Consider the following 20,124-nt stretch of genomic DNA (forward strand, 5'->3'; position numbering starts at 1 on the left):
TAGTTACTGTTTGGATGGGATCCAATGTTTTGGGAATACAGAGGGATACCAATAACATTGCCCAAGGTATCTTCTGTCATTTTGTCTTTGTACAGTTTTTATGAGCACGTCTTACACAGATTGGTTTATAAGTCTGCTCAGACACTTCTCCCAGGCAATCAATTGAAAATATCCCAGATGGAGAAATCATGGTAAAAGAAAATTACTTTCTGCTTTTGACACAGCCGCAAGGAAATTATTTCAGAGGAAATTTGAGCTGTGGCTCATGGTCCTGTGATGTGGCCACTCTAGAGATGTTAACCTGCCTGGGCACCTTTCATTGCAGGATCTCAGTGCACCTGGCAATGACAGGTGGGCATCATGGTTAGACACAGCTGCCTCTTGGGGGTTTGTCAACTGATTATTTAAAAAGTCACATTCTTCCCACCTGAATGTGTTAGGGGGGAATCTAAAGGTAGAATCTGTTGTGTAGAAATACAGACAATGACAGGAGGAATTGCAGCTGTGTAACTGTTTATTTCATTGCTTACAATAGATATTTTATCAGCTCGACTTTGGCTTTCTTATTTTAGGATCAGGTTACATTGAAGATAATGAAAACCACATGAAATCAACAGATGAGAGTAAAGGTAATTCCATAATTAAACAATAGACTTAAAAACTATTTTATAATTGAAAGTCTTGATGTTTTCTAATGGCAGTAGTGAGGTAGGAATGATAGGGCAATCCCTTTTTTCTCATGTCCAAAATTACTCCAATAGGACCCTTTTATCAATTGCATTATGGAATGTAATTAGATGTGCTGGATCCCAGGCCATCTAATGATGGATGGTATAAAAATTACAAAATATTAAGTTCTATATAAGAAATATTCAGATTCATTTTAAAACCAAGATTTTATACAGATTGCTGCTTCTTTTATTTTTTTGTCCTTTCTTCACTTCTCTGGATCTTGAAATATTTAAGAACTAAATCTAAAAATAACCTGCTATGAAATCTGAATAAAATAATCTGCCAAATCAGTTCTGCAGGATTTCAGCCTGAATGATTGTTGTGGTTCCTTCCAGCTCTTACAGAAATGTGGTAAAAAACCATCCCCACCCTAAGAAAAATGGAGCAGAAAGCAACAGCTGTTTCTTGTGCCTGTTGTACCCAGGTAGCCAGTGGTTTTAGCAAGTCAGATGTCTGATCATTGCCAGCCTTTCTGTGGGTATTATGGCAGAGAAGCATTTTGGGGAGGAGGATGTGTTCCATTCCAAATGTTCTATGGGGGGCTTGGAGGCAGCTTAGGAGAAAAGAGCAGAAATTGGCTAATTGGCAAAGCAGAAATCTGGAGAATGAGAGGGGATGAGGGAGGCCATGAAAGACAAAGATGGTTTGAAATGTGAGGAAAGGGGAGAATAGGGAGTGTCCTGCCTTAGCAGCCACAGAAAATGAGAAAGGAAGGAGCAGCTGGAGCAGGAGTATGGGAGAAGCTGTGGTAATTCCCTGCTCCATTTTGTGTTGTGCCACTTTTGAAGGTGTTAAATGGCAAGTAACAGTTTTAGGCACAATTTGCATGGCCCACAGTTTCAGAAATATGCCTTTAGTTGGTCTTCTGCCCTTCAGAGTGGGACAACCCCCAGGAATGGGCTGGCCCTACAACTTGGCAGTGACTCCCATCTGTCATCAGTATGGCCTGGTCCTGCCCCTAAAGAAGCCAACTGGAACTTGTCCATTAATTCCAGTGGCAGCAGGATCAGGCCCACAGCTCAAACAAAGCGTGCAGTCCTACAAAGAAACATCTTCTTGATATTTTTGGGGCAGGACCTGACCTTGAGAGTGCTGAGGTGGATTACACTGAAGTTGAAGTCTCCACGCTTGATCCTCACAGAGGTAATAAACTGTCCAGCCTCTATGGTTTATGTTTGGGAGCAACTCTGGGGTTGTTGCTGGTCCCTGATGCTGGCCTGGGAGTGCCAGGGTTGTGCTTTGTGTGCTGACAGCCTCCTGCCAGTGGTGCTCCTAAAGCTGGCTGCTGCTGAGGCTCCTGGGCTGCAGTTCTTCCCCTGGGATCATTCCCATTTACAGGAGCTCTGTGTGGAGCAAGGCTCCCAGCTGCAGCTGTGGCTCTAAGCAGAAGGCAGCCTGCTGTGAAATACCCACCTTAGAGAGACCAAATTCACTGAGAGCCACTTGAGGTTGCCACAGGGTAAGATAATGGAGAGAACAGAAACCAGTGGAATTTCCTCCTTTGTGAAGGAACTGGTTGAAGGGTCAAAGCTGTAATTCACTTGTGGTAGAGAAGGGAGACCAGTGTTGGTTTAGTCTCTTAGTCTGGAGACCATCCTGGCTTTTGTGGCACCTTAAACAGAGCAATGAGGATATTGGTGCCCAGATAACTTTGTCCTGCTCCCTGCAGTAACCAGACCTCACTCAGTGTGGGGCTGAGGTAAATGTCTGCAGCCTTGAAGGAGAAATATCCATGGGTATTTATTCACCACCCAAATGCCCACTTCAGTCATTCTGTGTCATCTGGAGAATTCCAATGCCATTATGGCCTTATGCTGAAACCTATTAAAACTTTCAGAAAATTTCCAAAAAGCTCCAGGAGTGGAACTTAGCTGAGAGTGAATAAACCCTGCTAGAGAAATTCACGCTCTGCTCTTGCTTCTTTGCATCAGTTGAATGAGAAGCAGACTGAGGAAGAAATGGATAAATTTCCTTCTTCCTGGTAGGAAGGACTAGTCCCTTATTTCAGAGACCAAAGACATGATTGTTTAGCTGTCAGCACAGATGTTTGGGCAGGAGTGCTCACCCTTCCAGCCTGGCAGCCAAGCCCTCCCGGAACAGGCAGTCCTCCTGTCCTTTCCTCTCTCCCTTCCTGCTGTCATCCACCACAGAGGCTTCCCTGTGTTTTGAGCAGGCTGTTTACCCACTTCTGCTGAATTCTGCATGAAAGGACCAGAGTTGCACTCTTCTTCAGTAGGGCTAATAATTGTTCTGTTTCTGAGTGTGCTCTGCATTTCTACAATGGTACTGTGCACACCATTCTACAATGGTGGGGAGTAGGAAGATGTGATAGTGCATTATTTAAATTAAAAGCCCGGTTAAATTCAAGATCAACATCTATAAAAATAGCATTTTCATCCACTCTTGATATATAACACTGTTCCTGTATATCAGACTAAACAGTAAGATGGTATCTATGCTCTGTAGGTGGAACCTCATTACACCTCAGAATAATGTTTACTGTGGCGTGTAAATGAGATCAGATTATTTTAATTGAGTGCTGCCTCATGCTGCAGACCTCTGCATGGCACACAGAACACTGATAGAGTCTGTAAGACTGAACTGTGCTTGAGCATACAGAGATCTGTTCCCTGAGATCAGCCCAGAGATCAGTTCCCTGACTGATTCCCTTTTTGCCCCAGGACACAGTGGAGTGCTTTGGTTATGGAAATGGAGACTGCCCTGAAAGTGTTTAATGTGTTCCTCTCTGAGAGCATTCTGAGGGTGCTGCTTAAATAGAAGAATTGTACAAAACCAAGTTATTTCTTGAGCTCTGCACTGCCTATCACAATGAAAACAGGATGAGATTGACTTGGGAAAAGAGAAGCAAAGCCAAGTTTCTTAATATTCCCTTGTAATAATTGTGTACACTCACAGAGAGAATTTGGCCACAGGAGTGCTACTGATACTTCTGCTACGTTGGTGTTATTGTAAGGCTTTGTTTCCAGTCATAATACTCTTTCATGTCTGTCTGTGGGCATGACCAGCCCTTCCTAGGAACAGAGCTCTCAGATTGTCACCTTCCTCCAAATCCCTTTTGATTCCTCCTGTTTTCTGAATGAAGACAAAGCAAATCACATGTAGCTTTTCTCTGGGCACACATTGCTCATCCAGCAGCTACACACAGAGTCTGAGTCCTTCTGCCTTTTGAGGAACTGCAGATTTCTTTGATCTCTCTGGCCTAACCTCAATTTAATTTATCTTTCCAATCGTTTGTTGCTCATGCCACGGTTGTCAATGTCAATACTGATGTTCTTAGGAGCAGGAGAATCGTATTTTGTCTGCTGTGAAAGGCTACTGCAATAAATGCTGCAGTATCTAAGCTGTTACAGTTGCCTTTATGTCACATCTGGGAGTTAGGATTGACTGAATGTCACTTCAGAACAAGTTGAAATTATTGTAGAAGGACGTACACCTTGTCTTTATCAGTCAAGAATTACTTACATTTGAAAACACTGTTTTACTCTGTTTTCCAAGTCATGTCTGAGCTGTCTGCTCATTTCTGGAATACTTCTTCCTGGAATTATGAAATTCAATATTTACCAAGTTTGTACGCTTGACAAAAATACAGTGCTTGTCTTTTCTAAAGCTTAGTCAGGAAAAAAAGATGGCAAGGTGATTTAGCCCCTTCATTGTGAACCTGGGCTAAACCAAAAGCAGAGACTAAAGTCAGATCAGGAAATACCCCTCAAGTGACAAGGCAGAAACTGCTAAGCATGGCTGAGTAAGAATGTTCTCCTTGTTTTACTTTTATATCTGGTTAGTTATCAGCAGGGTGGCAACTTGATAAAATTACCGGGAACAAAATGTCAAATCATCCAAGTAATTTCTCCTGGCACATTTCTTTTCATGCTAAAACGACTTTTGGAAGATTGACAAAGGAAATAACATGGGCAGTGGCATTATATCACAACATAATGAAATGAGTATGATAAAATAATAGAAAAGCAAACTCAGGAAATGCCACAAACCAAGTCTTTGCACAGAGTCAATAGGAATAGATTTTGGACTGTAACCTGCTAAAAAAGAGTCCTAAACAAAATGAGCTACCTTTTATGAAAATAGCAAGAAGATTACTTCTTACTTCACTGGAAACTCAACTGATCATTTAAGCAGTAGTCTATAAGCATTTGAAATATGCCTTGAGATCTTCACATTATTTTGCAAAGAAAGTTCATGCCAAAGCTGCCAGTTTGAAAGCTGTGATTAGACACTTGGAGAAGTGTAGCTGCTGTTTAAACTAACAGCAATTCTGCAGCTCCATTCTGATGTGTAGCTCACAGCATTTAAAGGATGCAGAACAGAATTTAAAAAAAAAATTAATGGAATTATCTTTGGGAAATCAGAATGTAGTGCCAGAGACACTTTGGTTCTTCAGGGCAACGCAGAACAGTAACAGTCCTGACTCTGAGTCTGCAGATCATGTCTGAATTCTTTAAATGTTGGGGGGTTTTAATAGCTAAAGCACAGGATTCTGTATCCAGAAATGTGAATTTCTTTCCTTTTTTTGGGTTTTTTTTTTTTTTGGAGGGGAGGGAGTTGCAAAGAGGAAACAACAATTAATTTTTTTTAATTGAACTTTAACTAGAAAAAATTAACTTCTTGGTTCGTTGAAGGGCCACAGAAATTGGAGGTGGTACTGGTAGAATTGTGAACTTGTCTAGGAAACTCAGTTTAACTGAAATGAAGAAGTGTTTCTGAAGCTTTGAGATCCATGAGCAGCAAACTCCTGAACCCTGCCATCACAGGCCTTTACAGCAAGTGAAAAAAGTGCTTTTAAATGCCCAGTTCTGGAGCATTTGGATTCACTAGGGATTTTTAAACTCCAGCCACACAATAAACCCAGGAGGTTAGAACAATCTCCTACTAGCCAGAAGTTAGTGCTGACCACAGAGAAAATGATTCTTGTTGTTTTGAGGCCTTTAGACAAGGCTCTGTCCAACAGGAGACCTTTCCCTGACAGCACTAAATGCAAGTGTGCAGCATGAAATCAGCAAATGTTCTTCTGAGACATTTCACAAAGCACAGCAATTTAAATTATTTTTTGTAAGATTTAAGATTTAATCAGGCCAGTTGCCAAAAGGGGTTGTAGTTAGTCTTGGAAGTGATAGATCTCCTCAGGGCTGGGATCCCTAAATCCTTAGAACAAACTGAAGAAGCTCTTCAAAGTGATCCAGAGAAACTGTTCTCTGGTGGTAGATGTCTCTGTGAAATTAAAGCAGTATTGGCTCAAGTTCAGAAGAAGGTTATGAGAATGTTGAAGTCAAATTCAGAAAGGGAAGCAGATTTTCATCATAATTTATATATAAGAGACATCCTTCTCTCAGACCCTTACAGGCTGTGTTTGGGGAGGGGTTGTGCTTGCCTTTCCACACAGACTCATTGCTGCTTCTGAAAGTAAAAAACTGTGTTCTGTTTGTTTGAGGAGCTTTTCAAAAGGCAAGTAGAAAAAAACAGAACAAACCAACAAACAAAAAGAAAAAAAAAAAAAAAAAAAGAAAAAGGAAAATAAATTGATTCTGTGCCAATACATTTTCCAGCTCCTGAACAGAAGGGGACTGAAACAGTTTATAGTGAAATCAGAAAAACTAATAATGGTAAGTAAGCTAGTGAAAAATTAAACACTTTAAGGAAGCGTGTGTGTAGTGGTTGGAGAGAATTTGTGACTGAGTATTTTATAAGATAGTGTTTAGACTGAATATTTAGAACATAAGTGCTGTAATAAAGAGCTGCAAGTCATATAGCACAGCAACATACCAAAGTGCAGCTCCAAAATCACAGAAGTGGAGAAATTGCATGATATCTTCATGGCTCCTCATAAATCAATGATATTAATATTTTGTAACATCTACTTCATCAGCCCATTTGTGCTGGGTCTGCTGAATATTTGGGCCATAACATCTGGATCTGAATCTAGATCCCATTAGGGATCAGGGTTCTACAGCCTGTTATCTCAAACTGATCAAGAGAAACATTTGTCTCTTAATTGATCATGTTTGTCACATGATAAAATACTATATTTTAATAAAATATAAAATACTCCATTTGCTTTGGGTGTGACTCCAGCAAATATCTATAAAGCTCCCAACCCCAGACTCTAAAAGCCTTTAGAGCAATATGATCATTTCAGCAGCTCCTCAAACACAGAGGTGTGTGGGCAATTACTGGCTGTAAATGTTCTGCCACTAATGAGTTCAGAGGTGGGTTAAAAGAAGGTTATTTCATCACAGTTTGTCAAAGTCGAAATCGGAAAGGATTTCCTCTCCTCTCTTTGTGTTAGGAAGTCCAGATTTGTAAATATTAGGGCTGCAAACTGTTCACATTTTGTCCCCATTCAGGCTTTGTTGTGTGCTATTTTTAATTTTTGGTTGTTGTGCTTTAATTTTTTATTTTTTCTATAAGGCATTTCCCTCTGACACAATATTCTGTGTCTGGGGAATCTTTTATATGAGGGTCTCCACGTACTTTAGAAAACATTACTTAATTTTCCCTTGTTACGTGGCAATTTTTATCTCCATTTTACAGATAAAAATGACAGATTCTACAGCTGAATAAACAGAGAGATTGGGTCATCCATTTAAGGCAAAGTGTTTAGAGAGTGACAACAGTGGCAAAGGAATTTCAGAATCCTTGGTGCTGTGCCTGTGTGTTGTACTCATGTTTCACAGCCTTGCAGGGAAAATCAGAATATCTTTCACACTTAAGAGCGTGGCCAGGCACTTCATGCAGGACCACCAGGAGAAAAAACAGTTTATTTTAGGGCTGAGCCCCAAGGCTACCAATGTTCTGAAATGTTCTCCAACGAGTGTGAACTGGAGCTATGAAAAGCTGCAGAAGCTGCTGTGTAACTCTCACCTGCTCTGCCCAGGTGTGAGGGGGACTGTCACCTGCTTTTGGCACAGCAGAACGTGTCAGGTACCAGAGGAATGGAAACTCTGGGTCGGTACAAAGAGCACTTCAAAGGTGGGAGCTGCACTAGGATGGGATATGATTGAAAGACTGAGCTGAATTAGCCAGAGGATCTGCAAACAGCCCTTAATCTTGCACTCCACCTGCTCTTTTATGCATAACTTTCTGCAGTTTCAGTTATTCTTGGAAACACAGGGCTAGTTTATTGTTTCAATCACGTCTGTTTTTCCTGAGTGATGCACAGGAAAAGTGTTTCAGTGAGATAAGCAGTGCATCACCCAGCAGGGCAGTGCTACCTTACAGTGAGTGTGACACCACCTTGCATTTTTGGTGGGTTGTGTGCACAGTGGAAATGCACTGGGGGATCCCTATGAAATATTCTGTCTACTTTGATTTATTAATATTAGATATTAATACAAGTGTATTAAATTATGCCTATTGTGAAAGATGTTGAACATGACTAGTGGGTACAGAAGGTGATTTACCATTCTATTCTTTGATATTTTTGAGCAAAAGCCCAAGAGTACAACCTACTTCAGGAAGGCAGTGATTCAGCCCAAGTGTCCTTGGGGAGATCACCTGAGTTTAGGAATTGGTGTCAGCCACACAGTTTGACAGATTTAACCCCTAAGACCTAGGTAACATTTTATTATGATTTGTTTGTAGGTAACTGTTGTGGTTTAATTAGACTCAAGTGCTTCGTGAGCAATTTTGCCTTATGAAGGGGTTGTCTGTGCATTCCAGAAACTGTGTGCACTAGAGAGGGAGCTGAAGAACAGTCAGTGGTGGTTATGTCTGACACAATTCTTTGTGACTGAGCTAAAGCATTTTTCCTCTTCATTTTTCTGACAACTGTCACTGCTGTCCCTAGTAAGGCCATAGCAATAACAACCTTGGTGCTTTGAGTTCTGTAGCTGTTGCTTGTTCTTAGCCAAAATCTGCACCACAAATCCGTAGTGCTGATAATGCTCTGAGCTTTCCCAAGCCCCAGGCCGTTGGCAGAGTGCTGAGCATCTTTCTATTCCTTTATTTTTTAATTAATTATTCCTTTTTTTTTTAAATTTCCTGGTGCTGGCTGTGTTATCTCCTGCTTCTACCATTTGAGTGCCTCCACCACACCGTGGATAAGATTCCCCCTCCTCCCTGCTGTGCTCTTTTCCTCACCCTGAGTGCCAGGACTCAGGAGGGGGTTTTACATTAGAGATGGACAGAAACAGACTGTCAACTGCACATTTCAAATCCCAGATGTGGTTACAGTTAACTCGTTTGCAGTGGGAAAAGCAGGTAATTGGTGAAATCCCATTCTAGTCAGGTGTGTTTTGATCGAAAGTCAAATAATGCCAGTCTCTGGTTGGTTGGATGCTGGATTTCCTCTGCTGTAAGGAGAGTTTAAGGAGGATGCTGCTCACTTTGTCTCTGCAATCAACTGTGAGATAAGGAGTTGTCCTTGCATTGTTATGGAAAGATTAGTTTAGTTCAGAAACGTGTTTAGTGTTCAGGATGTTCACCCGGGTATTGTTTTAAAGCCTTTTCCAGAGCAATGGGCTACTACTTTAGCATTTTACATAAAATAACAAAAACTTCAAGCTCCAACTTTAAATCAGAGTTTAAATGTCAGCTTGGGGAATGGTCGCATTTAGTGCCACTCAGGTCAATAACACCTTTGTGTAAAAGTCCTCCAGGCTCACCAGGATGCACTAATTTCCTTAAAATCCTGCTTTCTCTGGTTGCTCCGTGAAAAAGCCGAAGCATTTTGTGAGTCAGGAGTGTCCAGCCCAGTCCCAACGTTGCTGCTTTTTGTTCAGGAAGAAGCGATAGAGTTCCTGACTTAAGGCAAACAGGCAATTGTGTAAATCAGAGACTGGCAGGAGTGATGAAGTGGCAGTGGCCCTCCCTTGCCTGTGCTGTGTCCAGCAGCCCGGGCTGGCAGCTCTTCCCTTCCCCGGGAGGGTCAGGATGTGTCACACACGGTGCAGCTGCCTGGGTGAGGCTCTTCAGCCGTGATTGATTTCCATCACACCTTTCATCCTCCCCAGAGGCAGTAGGGGCAGGAAGCCCAGGCACCTCCAGGCTGCTTCTTTAGCTCCAGCCCTTCCCTCAGTGTGGACCCCAGTTCTTGGGGTGGCACAGTCCTGTTTGTGTTGCTGAGATGAGTTAGAGCCAAAAAAAATTAAATATATCCCAGTGGAAAGAGGCATGAGAAATCCCCACTGCATTGGGAGGCTTGGAACAAATCTATCTGAAATCAGCTCCAGCAATCAGGAAATCTGCTCAAATACTACTTCAACACTTACTTTTGTCACATGTGATATATCTGAATAAAACATACAGATGAGCGCTTTTATCAAGACTTGAAGTCCTCTCCTACAACTGGAGTTATTTTGAGAGGGGAAAGAAATATTTATGTTTTGGTATTTGAATGTGTTCTGTAAAATTTCTGAATAGTTAAATCCATTTTTTTGAAAAAAAAAGCCTATGATCCAATCTTAAAGCTCACTGACCCTCAAAGGACAGAGCTTGCTCACAGATTTCCTCACGTTTTTTCAGGACACTTGCTGTGGAGGATGATGTTATTGGTATGTTCTTGCTCCTCCAGTGAGCTCTGTCTTTGCTGTGTGTCAAACCCAAAGCTCCCAGGAGCCAGTGACTGGCTTTGCACTGGGGTTATGTGCACTGGACTGAGCTCAGTGGGGCTTATGGCAAGCTAACAATTCCAATTTCTTATTAGCAAAGTGGGAATCCAGCAAACAAAATGCAGAGCTGGCCTTTATGCTGCTAAGTCTGGAAAAATGAATTGGTCACTTGGAAGCAATTGTAGCAGTGAGACAGGAAATTCTAAGAGTCCTACAGCAACCAACAATGTACTGTGGAAAAATAAATATATCCCAGTGGAAAGAGGCATGAGAAATCCCCACTGCACTGGGAGGCTTGGAACAAATCTATCTGAAATCAGCTCCAGCAATCAGGAAATCTGCTCAAATACTTTCCTGCTTCTGAGCCTCAGGCTTAACACCTACATCTTGGCCAGAATTTCCCACTGGATCCTTTTCCAGCACAGAAAGAGCTCACAGCTTCTGGGCATTCGTTGTGCTGTTCAGAACTCAGGTATTTTGAGCACATGATAGTTGCAGGCAGTCCAAACCCACGCAAATACCTTGTCCTCTCTCCAAAACAAAACCTCCTTGGATCTTTAGGTTTCTAGACTGATTTCTTTGGATCTGTGAGACACTGATTCCGGAGCCAAATGCTTACGACAGCTTCAGCCAAAAATCAGGCACAGCCAGATGATTTGAGAGAGGCACAAAAATGCAGGGAGCTTCTGACCTTGCTTGAACCTCCAGAGCAGAGCTGGATTACGTGACCTGGGCTGTCAGAGCTGTTCCCAGGCTGCCTGCCAAGGTCCCCTGGTGGGAGCTCCTGCTCCAGGAAAGCCTTGGCAGGACGCTGTGTGTGTCTGCAGCTCAGCACCTTTGGTCCACAGTCTGACATCCTGGCGTTTAGCAGGGCTGGGGGTGGCTTGGGGCTGGATTGGCAATTGTTTGAACACATATTCTCCTCTCCATAACCTCAGCAGCAGTGGTGGAGCAGGTGGGGGTGACAGTGTCTGAAATTCCTGCTCTGTGTACTCCTTTGGACAAAGGTGTTTGAATTTAAAATCCCATCAAATAGAAGCAGTAGAAAGAGTTTAGATCCATCAGAAGTCCATAAAACCACTTACCTTTTTTAGACTTGGGAATATTTTAGAAATCACTGGTATCAGACTTTCAGCTCTGATTCCTTTCACAAAACATGGGGCTTCTACAGAAGCTTGACCAATTCTTCTGTGTGTCTAGAAACCAGCATTTCTCAATTTCCCATTTCTGGCAGTAGGGTAAAGCCAGGTATTACAAAAAAATCTCTCAGTTCTACAGTAAAACTAGTAAAAAAGTAAAACCACCTCTTTTGTTTTTTTAACCTAAATGCAATAAAAAGATTGTGAGAAGGTTGACATGGCAAAGAATCAGCAGAAGCCCTGTATCATTGTGCTGGCTGCCCTGAGAGGTGCCTGGTAAAATCACCCAGGCTCCAGCAGCACTTCCCTGGCCAGAGTGGGACATTTCCTGCGGAGCTGGGACACGCAGTGGGACATTTTCTGGCTGAGTGTGACACTCAGCTGGAGAGCCCCAGTGCCCTGGATGTGGGTGACAGGTAACAAGGAGGAGGAATTGCTGTCACTGTGACCTCCAAGCTTGGGGTAGCCAACATCCCGTTGTTTGAAGTCTGGGATTTACACAAAATTTCTCATTTCCTCCTTCCTGTGAGAACAATACGTTGTGACAGAGACTAAACGGCAGCTCGTTAATGCCTCACTTCGTGAGCCTAATGTATGGTTTTGTCCACTCAAAGCCAGGCTTTGATGTAGCTCAGCAGTGGGTTTGTTCAATCCTGTTGGCTTTCAGGACACAAAAATGCTTTTCTGTGTGTTCCATGTAACTTCTTATTTTGTTTCCTAATGCCTAAACACATGTGGATCGATCTTGTGAAACACTGGGATCGGTTTTATGCTGAAATTGAGTCCATGCACTGCTGTGGGGTGCTGTAGTTGCCTCAGTTTTTAATCCTTTGCTTAGGCTAAAAGTTCTGGGTGGAAAACTCCGAGTGTACTGTGCCAGAGACCTTCACCTGGTTCAGTTTCCTTCTTAATTCTGCCTTGAAACAAGGGAGTTTCTAAAAGACTTTTATTAAGGTCTAATAATGGTAATAGGACTCTACATAATGCCCTTCATTTAGTGATTTCAGGGAACTTTTCAAAATTTGCACAAGTGTTCTGCCTATGGAAGACTGATCTTAAAATTTGCTATTTAAAAAAGATATAATTAGAAAAAAACATAGATTCAGAAACTAACCCCCATTTATATAAAAAATACTGGGAAGATTCACACAGAGGCCCAAAACTCCTGTGTTTTGAACATTAGATGAATTGCCTTCACACTGCCTCTCTCCAGTGAATCTGATGCACTTCCCAAGAAAACACCCTTCGAGATTCAGCACTTACTTTTGTCACATGGGAAATATCTCAATAGAACATACAGATGAGCACTTTTAACAAGACTTGAAGTCCTCCCCTGCAACTGGAGTTATTTTGAGAGGGGAAAGAAATATTTATGTTTTGGTATTTGAATGTGTTCTGTAAAATTTCTGAATAGCTAAATCCATTTTTTTGAAAAAAAAAAAAAAAAAAAAAAAGCCTATGATCCAATCTTAAAGTTCACTGACCCTAAAAGGACAGAGCTTGCTAGTCCTCAGGTTTTTCATTGGGAACAAACAAGTTTTTATTAATCAAATGTCAGGTGTCTTTGCAAGATGTTATTTTTTGCCCTGAAAATTATATCTTCTCCTGGATTTCTGCAATACATTATTTTCCTGGCAAGGAATTGGATCAGGAAGTAAAATGCTGATGAGAAGTTGCCTCTAAAAGGAAGAGTCTCTTGTCCAGTAACAGATTGTGCCCTCAGTAGAGACTTCTGCTCTAGCACATGACCAGGAAAGCTGCCAAACATTTGAAATGTCTGGTCTCAGCCCTGGGCTTGGATTAAACTAGAACTTGGATACTCCTTAAAGTCCAGAGCTCTAACCTTAGATATAGGAAGGATTTTTACATCGTTGCAAAGTGAACAAAAAGACTGAAGTACCCACACCTGTATTTTCTGGAACTTAAAACTGGTCACTCTGCAACGTTCCCTTTCATAATTTATCCATTGTATTTTATTTTGCAGATTCTATGGAAAGCAGGCATTCTGTAAGTATACATTTTATGCAAGCAGTTAAATACAGGGACATGGGTTGAGATGACTGGTGAGATGGTGTTCAGGTGTTGATGTGGGTTATTTGTTGCTGGACAGGTGTGGGGCCCTCCCTTTGTACATATTTTTACAGGTGAGGTTTTCAATGCTCTGTTTCTAGAATGGTCAGGTTTAGGAGTCTGTGGACGGGGCTGGAGGCTCTGATCTCCCAGGAGTTTGTGTGGAGCACCTGCACAGCTTTGGGTGTGTGCCACAAAGGCTGGCACAAGGTGAGGGATGCTGCAGAGGCACAGCAGAGCTGCACACGAAAACTGCTCACCTGGGAAATGCCATGTCCCCAGGGGACAGAGCTGCACATGAGAACTGCTCACCTGGGAAATGAAATGTCCCCAGGGGACAGAGCTGCAATGAGAACTGCTCACCTGGGAAATGCCATGTCCCCAGGGGACAGAGCTGCTCTTCCAGTGGCACCTGGCAGTCCCCAGGTGTGCAGGGCCAGGGAATGTGTCTGGGATGTGCCTGTTGACACACATCCTGTCACTGCACTGCCCAGAGAGGTGAGCAGCTGAACCAGGCAAAGTCCCTTCTCTTCACTTCTGTGGCTGGGCTTGTCTTCACCCACTGGTGGAGCAGGTGGCCTGACTCCAAGGACTGGCAGTAATCTGAGACCTTGTAAGACATTTTGGAGGCAGTTTTTATTGCAGAGTACAAAGTTGGGTCGCAGTTATGCTGTTCTAACCAAGAAGTGGGAATAGTACCCACTATCTCCATATCTCCATCCAGATATGGAGGGTCTCAACTAAAAAATGTGGAGTTTTGTGAAGGTTCTGTAGGTGGTGAACAGCTTCATTGTGCTAAGAAGCCAGGGACAAAATAAGGAATTTTTTTAAAATAGAAGAAATATGTTGAATGAGCTGTTACTCTGCTCTCAGGAGATCTGAGAGGCAGGGAATTCACATCTCAGGAGTGCTTTTATGAATGTTAGATGTGCTATCAAATCCAACTCAGACTAAGCAAAAGGTTGTTTTTTTCTGCCACCCGCTTTGTGACTTTGGAGCTTGTACTTAAAAAGAAAAAAAAAAAAAAGGAGAGACTCATAAATAAGACTCACAATAGCCCAGTCTACGTCAGCTTATGGCATCCATTTGAGTTTTGAAAGGCTCCATCAGCACTCCCAGCCCCACGGGACACACAGGCAGCCCATTGTATTATTTACAGACACTGGCAGTGCACTGAAGGTCACAGATTGTGTTACAATAAACAGACTCATATTAACACAGGCCAGAAGGGTTTATAGTGTCATTGTCTCTCTTAGTTTAAAGGTTTGTTTTTATTCTTTCCTCCCAGTTTTCTAAAAATATGTTGAGCTGAAGCCTCCCCTGGGTTATACCAGGCATTCCTTGGAGAGTCCTGCAGAAGAAAGTTTCTCCCTGTCCAACACAAAAGAAAAAATGGTCAGGGGTGTCTGTGACATGAGGTACAAGCTCAGGGAGGAGGTTTTGTCTTCTTTTGTCCACAGCCTACATAATTTCTAATGGATATGAAGGTTTTGTTGTTTTTTTTTTTTTTTTTTCCTGTGGCCAAAAAGTGAGTAAAATCTCAGTCTATGGAAGTATAATAAAAAGTCAGAGACTGGCACATTGACCACCCTGTGCAAATCACTTTCATAATTAATTGGGCTATTAAAGCCTACATAATTTCTAATGGATATGAAGGTTTTGTTGGTTTTTTTTTTTCCTGTGGCCAAAAAGTGAGTAAAATCTCAGTCTCTGGAAGTATAATAAAAAGTCAGAGACTGGCACATTGACCACCCTGTGCAAATCACTTTCATAATTAATTGGGCTATTAAAGCTTGCTAAACCAGACAATCTATGAAGTAATGTCAGATCCAAGGAGGAGAAGTGTCAGCTGAGGGCAGTGTTTTCTTTGTTTCTTTTATTACTCTGTAGCAGTAGAAGGGTAATAAAAGTAGTATTCTGTAAAACTAATCTCATTTGCAGAAACACCCCTGAGCAAAGTCAGTTTTATAACACTTGCACATCTTGCTTGATTTTCCTAGAAGTTGCCTTATTCAGTTAATATCTGAGACATTGTTCCCTCCATTAGTAGACTATTCATGTATTAACATAGTAACTATTATTTTTAAAAAAAAAATATTACTGTTTAAAAGACTTAGCAAAAGAACAGAGCCTTGTTTTCTTCTTACATTCCTCCTTCTGTTCCCAATAAAGCCTGTGACAAAAGCAGCACCTCCCTCTCCAAATGAGTGACCTAGCACTGGACTGGACAGATGAGTTTCTTCATAGATTTTCCATTCCCTCTCTTTGCCTCTCAACACTCTATAGGCCACACACATGAAGACAGAAGAGGCAGGAAGTTACTAAAGTACTTTTTATCATCATTTTCTTGCAGATTTTTATTTTTTTTTCAGTAGCTCATGTTCATACATGCTTAGCTGTGATGTATCTCAGAGGTTTGGCCCAAATGAGGAGTTGTTGATCCTACTCCTGAAAAGGAAAATGCTCCTTACAAAGTGATCAAGTGGCTTAAACTTCCTCCCCAGCTGTTCTGCTTCTTAAAATGAAGTGTTTGGCTCAGAGGTGAAGTTGCATTTGATCTGCTGCTCCCTTGTTTGTGTGTGGAAGGGGCCTCCAGGAGCCTGTCAGCTGGAATTCCAGATGGATCACTGAGCTGGAGTGGCCTGGCAGAGAACTGCCAGGATTCAGCTCTCTTTAGGAAGTCCTAGATGTCCCAGAAGTGTGAGACAAAGAACCACGGCAGAGAGGAGTATTTTGCTAAGAGCTCTGTTTTCAGAGCCTTTTTATTTCAGTAATGCTGCTGGAGACTCATCAGATCCCAACGTCCTTTCAACTCCCTAAATTCCAGTGACGTGTGTTCCACTGCTCAGATAGTCTGTTAACATTCAGTTCTGCATTGCTCTTCCAGATGTCACAGGCAGAACAGAAAATTGCACTGTGGAAGATGTAGCAAATCATTTTAATGGCTGCTGATCCTGCTTTGGTACATTTGGCCCTACATAGTTTCTGTCAGAATAAATACAATCCAGCAGGAAAATTTAGGAACTTCTTCACTGAGAGTCCATCAAAACACTGAGTTGAGGCTTTTAGTAACCACTGTGCACTGACGCAGGTGCATTGGAAATGTCTGTATTTTGTCAAGAAAGGTGGTGGATTAGAAAAATAATCAAAGATTGAATTACTTGAACTATATAAAAGACTCAGCTGCAGTACAGGTTCTGACTCATTTGCAGTCCAGAGCACCTTGAACCTGAATGTCTTGGATTTTTAGGTAATTTAGAAAGGAACCTGAAGTTTTATGTCAGGGGCTGCTTCTGTCCATCTTCTGTGTTTCAGAAATTTGTATCTTAAAGGCAATCCATAGGAAGTATTTGCAAAAGAAATGAATTGCTTAGAGAGGAACTGGGAGGAGGTTTCCTTCCTGAAATCAGAGCTGGCAATCTTTCTAAGTTATTTAATGGTCCCAGTTTCTGAAAACATATTGAAGGAAATCTCTTGACAATGAGATAGCCACTTGGCCAAGCACTAATTGGTATTGTGTCAAATTTACCTCAGCAGTGCCTTCTGACTTCACGTCTCCTCCTCTCCTGCCACCTCCTCGATGTGTTTGTGTGGTTCTGTCCTGGGGGCTCAGGACTGCCAGGACATGAGGACGTGGTGTACTTTGAGCTGCCTGTTTGTGCCCTCTGAGACAGAAACCTGCACAATTTACATCTCTGTGCAGGAATTTCTGGGTGCTATTCAGCTCCTTTCCCCTCTTCCCCAGGTGATCCCAGGATATTTTCTCAGTGTTCAGGGAATGAACACAGCTTCCAGGGGAACCTGGCCTGGCTTTAACTGTGCACAGTAACGTGGCACAATAGTTTCAGACAGGAAAGGAAGATGAAGGATGTGTCCAGTTAAAACTGGGGGGGGGAGATTTCAGGCGCTCAGGATATGAAAAACAAGGTGATACTCTGAAATAAACACTGAATTATAAGCCAGGAATTCCTCTGACTCATTAGCAGATCCTTTGGGGGTAAGTCCACAAAAGGCACGAGGCTGAGCTGTCAGGTTAGAGGCCACCGTGTACCCTGAGCAGACGTTTGTTGGAGGGAGACTCATTTGGCAAGCGCTGTCAGGAAAGACTTGACAGTTGTGAATCCCCAGCGGGCAGAATTATTTCTGTTCTATAATGTGAAAACAATGAGCTTTGGGCTCTCTGTGCCCATTCCCACTGGCTCTGTGTGCCCTCTGTGCTGGCCAGGGCCAGGACCCTGCCCTGCTGTGGGCTGGAGATAACCCTGGCCCTTGCAGGAACACAGTGTCCAGCAGCTGGGTGCTGCACTGCTCCCTGTGACACCAGCCCTTAGGGAAAGGTTTTCATCCTCCTGGGACTGAACCTGGGGTCAGCTGTGGCAGCTGAACATCTCCTGGTAAATCAGGGATCTGACTTCCAGCTGTAAGTGCCAGCAGTTCCCTTAAAATTCCAGCTTTTGTCAGCACCCACTTGGAGATGGAGGTGATGAACAGTTTCAGGGTCTAGCTTGTAGTTGTCACTCTAAATCTTATTTCTTTTTCTCTCTGATGAAGATAATGTCTCCCCAGAGAACAGTAAGTATTTATTAGCTCACTGTGGAGGGTTCTGAGGAATGTGTTACAGGACAGAGGGTAGGGGCACAGTTATACTCACACCTTGGTTTTTTTCTCTTTTGCTCTTTTTGCCAGCAGAGAATATATGGGCATCCTGATGCTACCTAGAGCAGTCATCTCAAAGATCAGCTGGGAGAGGAAAACAAACCGAGATGGAAGATGTTGCAAGTGTTTCAAAGGCTTTGCAGCAGTTATTTATGAGTTTGCCAGACTTGTCTTTTCAAGGTTTATTTCCTTAGGAGGAGCAATAGAGATGTTCCTAAAGCATTTAATGGAAAAAAAAAATTACCAATAAAAATTCTCATAGGAAAGTGGCTCTAGAAACCACTGACCCAGGTTCTCATCTGTAATTTCTCCTGCTAATGCAATTTTGCCTTTTTTTTTTGCCTCAAATTCATCATGCTCCAAGGAAACAAAGGGGAAGCTAGAGCTGAGGAAGTACATTTCTCCAATGCAGCAGCTACTGTGGTACCAGTAGGACACAGACCTATCTAAGCTTGCTTTGAACTCGCTGAGTTGGTTGTCAGTGCCACCACTGGGGCAGAGCAGAGCTCAGCACATGGCCGTGGATGGACCTTGGCATGAGCTTGTGCTGAGCTCCCTGTGCTGCAGCAGCTGGACTGCTACCAGGCTCACTTACAGCTCACAGGGATGGCACACTGCAGGGAGGGCCTGAGGGGAGAGTGGCCTCTGGGCTCCCTAAAAACTTGAATAACTCTCCGGAGATTCAGACTTTACCAAGTGCTTCTGTCAGAGGCACAGACAGTCTCTTTATTCTTCACTAAATTGCTTTGCCCCTTTAAAAGTGTTCTGAGGCTTGTTGGTTAATTTGATGTGATGGTTCCTCAAGAAATGATTGTCCATCACAGTTATTTTGGGTGATTCTATGATGTCTTCACTGAGTGGATATAATACTCAGGTCAGTGAGTTTGTACCTGAAAATTCTGCTATGTACAATCCTTATTGCTCTGATTTTAGGAGAGATCTGAAGTTGTATTTGTGCCCAGTTTGTCCAGTCTGGAATTCCATGCCTATCCTTTGTCTCTGTAGTGTTATAAACCTCTGACATGGATCTAGTTTGGACACAGATCTAATCCTGCAGCCCGTTTATCTTGGCTGCATTAGTTTAAAAAAAGAACACAAAAGAGAAAAGATACTGTTCCAAACCCCTTAACCAGCTGGCCTTTGACCTTGCAGTTGCTCTCTTTTTTCTTACTGCAAATTTAATTTCTACATCTGGGCCACAGGTAAGAAGGTTCTAATTTAATTAGGAAATTGTGAAAAAGAGGCCATGGGTTTGTCTATACATGTATAATTACTATGTTAAGCATTGCATCAAAGGTGCAAAACCAGCAAGAAACACAAAAAGGGTTTATATCCTCCATTCCAAATGTTTAAAATTTCAAGCTCCAGTTAGTGATTAATATCTCTAATTTATTGTTCCCTGTGCAAATGTTGTTTGTATCACGAGCCTGTCACAACTGACTGACTTCATCGCTCTCTTCTGTTGACAAATGCTCTTTCAGCATCCCATCAGTGTCCATGCAAATGCCTTAGTGTAAGAAATGTGAAAAGGTATTGTAATAAAGAAAACTCTGAATTGAACTTTGCACTGGATCTTGCCCGTTGGTCTTGCAATGAATGCCTGTGGAGTTTTTTATTTGTGATGAGCCACAGATCCATCGTGTGGACTGGCCTTAGGAAGATGCAACAGATTCCAGGCACTTACATCTGCACTCAGGAACCCATCCAACAGCAGGTAAATGCACTAAATTGCTTCCAGAACTGAGTGGGCGAGTGCTTGCACTCACATGAGTCTTTTACTAAATTACAAAGGTAAAAGTTCCTCCCCAAACCCTTCCTAGCCCTTTGACAAAGCTTGGGAAAACTTCAGAATGTCATCTGGCCATGAGAGAGGAGCAGTGGAAGAATTTGTTGCTTGCTTTCAGCTTGTCTCGTGTCTGGTTTTCTTTTTAAAATGATTTTGGATT

The 20,124-nt window shown here is 42.4% G+C and overlaps 1 protein-coding gene across 5 annotated transcripts in view; it reads left to right on the forward strand.

Moving 5' to 3' along the window:
- Positions 1–19,738, forward strand: part of PECAM1 (platelet and endothelial cell adhesion molecule 1) — a 32,287-nt gene extending 12,549 nt beyond the window's left edge. The window contains exons 12-17 of one of the 5 annotated variants that reach the window (XM_066332374.1): positions 573–629; positions 1,807–1,875; positions 6,312–6,368; positions 10,228–10,256; positions 13,437–13,459; positions 18,212–19,738. In XM_066332374.1, the coding sequence (XP_066188471.1) occupies positions 573–629; positions 1,807–1,875; positions 6,312–6,368; positions 10,228–10,256; positions 13,437–13,459; positions 18,212–18,428 (452 nt within the window). In that variant the 3' untranslated portion in view covers positions 18,429–19,738. Of the gene's footprint in view, positions 1–572; positions 630–1,806; positions 1,876–6,311; positions 6,369–10,227; positions 10,257–13,436; positions 13,460–18,208 lie in introns of all 5 variants that reach the window. The other 4 variants (XM_066332370.1, XM_066332371.1, XM_066332372.1 and 1 more) reach the window with 4 other exon arrangements.
- Positions 19,739–20,124: the final 386 nt, after the last annotated feature.

Source organism: Sylvia atricapilla, chromosome 18 (genome assembly GCF_009819655.1).
Source record: "Sylvia atricapilla isolate bSylAtr1 chromosome 18, bSylAtr1.pri, whole genome shotgun sequence".
Lineage (NCBI taxonomy): Eukaryota > Metazoa > Chordata > Aves > Passeriformes > Sylviidae > Sylvia > Sylvia atricapilla.